Source organism: Danio aesculapii, chromosome 20 (assembly GCF_903798145.1).
Source record: "Danio aesculapii chromosome 20, fDanAes4.1, whole genome shotgun sequence".
In the NCBI taxonomy this organism is placed as follows: Eukaryota; Metazoa; Chordata; class Actinopteri; order Cypriniformes; family Danionidae; genus Danio; species Danio aesculapii.
The window spans coordinates 14,284,330-14,288,044 of NC_079454.1; the positions used below are offsets into that span (position 1 = coordinate 14,284,330).

The following is a 3,715-nucleotide window of genomic DNA, read 5'->3' on the forward strand; positions in this document are numbered from 1 at the left end:
CTTTCTGTGCCTTATGCAGAGTTTAAGAAATTCAAGTAACCTTATACCGTCCTCTTGTGTTCGTTTGTGGTACATGGCCTCTCATTTAAACAACCCTCACACATTTCTTTAGGACGTTTATTGATAAACCGAGGTGCCTGGAGCTCACCTGTTCCACCAGTTTCTTGCGTATCGCGTTGACTTTGGCTTTCATGCTCTCTTTATTGGTGATGACCCTCGGGTCGAAGGGCTTTCCATGCCCGGTCACGAACACGGTGGAGCTGCCTTCATTTACTGCGGTCGGCCCGTTATGAGACTCCGGATGATCTGAAAGGGGAAAAGGAGAGGTGAGAACTGTTGGCGGGATTAGTCACTCCTAATCAGCCTACCAAAAGGCATAATGTATTCGCTATCTCGTTTTTAATAGTTTTTTTTTTTCAGATTTGAATTTTTAAAAAAAATTCAGTAATGGTGAAAAATAGTTTAATTTGAGCAGTAAATTCATCATGTTTTGTCATTTATAGCATACCGTTTAGTTAAATTCCCGTTTTTTATAATTGTATAAAATACAATTTTTAAATTGTAAGTTCATAATTTTGTGAAGTGTATTATAAATTTATAAAATAAAATAAATTAATGTTAAATACAAGACATAGCTCAAATTTTTAGCATTTAGCATAAATGTAAATGTTATTTTTATAAAAGCTGAAATTCATCAATGTCTGATACTGGTTCAACTGGTTTGTAATGCTGATGAAATGTCATCAGTGGTTGAATCAGCGAGAGGACTCGCCGGGCTGCAGTTATTGAAAACACAGTTACAGTCTAATATAATAATAAGCCGGTACCTGGTGCTGTCTCGCTTTGGCTTTGATTAGGTTCGGGGCTCTCGGTGCACACCGCTTGTCCCCGGGTGAGCGCGTGCAGGGGCCGGGCTTCTCCCGGTTTCGGCAAGCAGCGCAGCCCGGAGCCGCAGGGCGCAGTGTAGATCCCGCACGGGTCACTTATCTTCAACGCACAGGCGAGGCAGCAGCCGCAGCCAGGCTCTCGAAGCACCTCCTCACAGCCGGCATCCACCGCCGGACACTCGGCAAGCCGCTCCGGGGAGCACGGGGCGCAGCGGATCGGTTCCTGCCCGACCACTGGAGAAGCCCAGAGCCCCGGCGCGGCGAGGAGTGCGCTGAATGCTGCCACCCAGAAGAAGTTCAGAAGCAGTCTGTTCATCCCAAAGCACGGCTCAGAATAAATAGATAAATAAATAAATGAAGTGAAACGTGGAGTTCTTCACTGTCTTTGCGCTCTCCAAAACAACTAGCTCTCTCCGGGTCGCCTCGCGGTATTTATACGCACACTGGGTCCCGCTGACACGCTCGTGTTTGACGCATTGGCAATATCAATGATTTCTTAAATGATCCCCCTCTGCTCCGATTGGCTGCCGGGGATCCAGTCCGAGGTGTTTCTTTGAGCAAAGCGCGTAGTATGCGTCACTGTTTGTATCGGAACATAATGTGTACAAGCATGAAAAACGTGTATTTACAACATGACAAGTACCTCATTTGAAACAACAATAATAAGGTGTCTTTTGCATAGATTCATCCCAGCAATGTAGGGTAGGCATTTGGAGGAATATGAAATTATTCACTTGATAATAAATGTAAACAATCAAACTTAAACATGCTTTTTATGTACAATAGGTTAACAGTCTGAACTAGTTGTTTTATTTCCTATGAAATATACTTCTACTGTGCATATAGGCTAAATATTTGATATTGTTAGATACATATTTTACTATTGTGGGAACCTAAACATGTAGGCTATTAAATAATATAATGTGCAACATGAAACATTAATTAGCTATGACTACAATATTTTAATTTACAAAATTTCTAGTCAAATTAAATATTGTTACTGTATTGGTATTCAATAATGCAAAAGATTTAGCAGAGAATTAAGATTGAAAGTTCATGGGCTTAGCACAGGCATTAGGCTACTAATGAATTCGAACTCTGCTGAACTATATTCCGCAATTTCATTCTGGATCACTTATTCGCCACAACAACAGTAACAAAAAGAACTAAAAGTAGGCCTGTTTGTGGCTTCCTCCGAATCAAATTTTCCATGAGGTTTTTCATAGGTTCAAGCACATCCCATTCAGGTTCATGTTATGAGTTTACTGAAGCCAGCTAATGCAATTTGTGATTTATTTCCGAACGCGGCACACAAAGCTCCTCATTCATCAAGTCCCCCCTCGAAAACTGTTATACAAGCATTTTACGAAGCCAAATTGTCGCGTCCTGGTCCTTTGGTCTGGCATTGATTTGACGCGTTGTTTTGGCGCCCGTAATGAGGTGAGACACAACGTGCGCGCTCTGTGGCACCGCGTGCACTCGCCCTGTGGTACGTGACCTTACTCAGGTCAGGACGGCACCCCGTCTTGGAAAGCTCGAGCTACCACTATTGTCACAGCCCCTCTCTTGGAATAATAATAGACGCGCGGGAAAAACGACATGTCCACCGACACGTCTCCTCCTCTCCACGCGCGTCGCGAGGCCTTTTGTCGTGCCGTGGCCGCGCGCGGAGTTTATGAATGGGCCACAGGATGTGACACTCCGCTGGGGAAGGGCGCTTTAATAATGTGTCAACCGCTGGGCTTTCGAATGTCTCCGAGGGGAGTTTTCTGGGACCACATGATCCACGCAATTGTCTTACAGTGTTGCATCATTTTTTTTTCTTCAGCGCGTGGAGAGTTTCTCTGCGTGTCACGTGATCAAGTTGTCCGTTCACGCGCGTGTGGGAACGCTAGTATCTGCTGACGGAGATAAAGCAACACGCGCGTCATACCGGTAACTGTAGCCTCTCTGTTCCCCCTGTCAAAACCTCTAGGCAAGAATACCATGAACACCTTGCATCTGAAGATTTATCCTTTACCGTTAACCTTGTCAGACAGTGTAGACAAATGTGACAGTTACAGTTTATACAATAAATTAAAATGTGTAGCCTATGTCTTTCAACACTAATAAATGTTTTGGTAAAACCCATGCTCATGTTACCCAAAACTGCTTCTTTTTTTTTTATAAAACCTAAACCCTTTTTTTCTTGTAAACATGCAGACGTTTTTCATGCTGGCGGTTTCTGTAATGTCTGCAGTGATAAAACTGTACTTCTCAACGGTCAGGCACTGATTTGGAACTGTTTTATCACTGACAGACATAAGAACTTTAAGCTGCAGAAGAACGTTAGAGCATATTTATCTATTAGAGCGACCAATATTGCTCATTATGCAATGCATTTTGATACTGTCAAAGCTTGAAAAATATCCAAACGTATAGGTAATTACTTTACATCTATTTAAAGCACTATTAAATATATATTTTAAGTATAAACATGAATACTTAAAGAGGAACATGCACTCAAAAAATGTTTGCTGTTTGTTCAAGCTCAAACACTCAAATATCAAGTATGCCATAAAATATTTCAGATTCTCAATTAACATGTTTTCTTGTTTTTTTTTAACAATAAAACCAAAATCAAGTGTGATCGTGCACCAGGATTATGATTGATTTTAACCCAACAATGCTGTATAGTGTAAAGCATTATTTAAAACAGTCAAAATATTGTCAAACGTTTGGTAAAGCAGGCAGATAAAGAGTTTAAGCACTATTAAATATATATTTCACGTATAAACATGAATACTTAAACAGGAACATGGTGGCGTACTTAATGTGCAAAATCAATA

The 3,715-nt window shown here is 41.4% G+C and overlaps 1 protein-coding gene across 1 annotated transcript in view; it reads right to left on the reverse strand.

Annotated features, from left to right (window-relative positions):
* igfbp1a (insulin-like growth factor binding protein 1a) overlaps nt 1-1,367 on the reverse strand; it is a 3,055-nt gene extending 1,688 nt beyond the window's left edge. Inside the window, exons 1-2 of the mRNA XM_056480740.1 lie at nt 828-1,367; nt 149-306 (exon numbers count right to left, since the gene is read on the reverse strand). Coding sequence (XP_056336715.1) covers nt 149-306; nt 828-1,203 — 534 coding nt within the window. The 5' untranslated portion in view covers nt 1,204-1,367. The remainder of the gene's footprint in view (nt 1-148; nt 307-827) is intronic.
* Between the last annotated feature and the right edge of the window lie 2,348 nt (nt 1,368-3,715).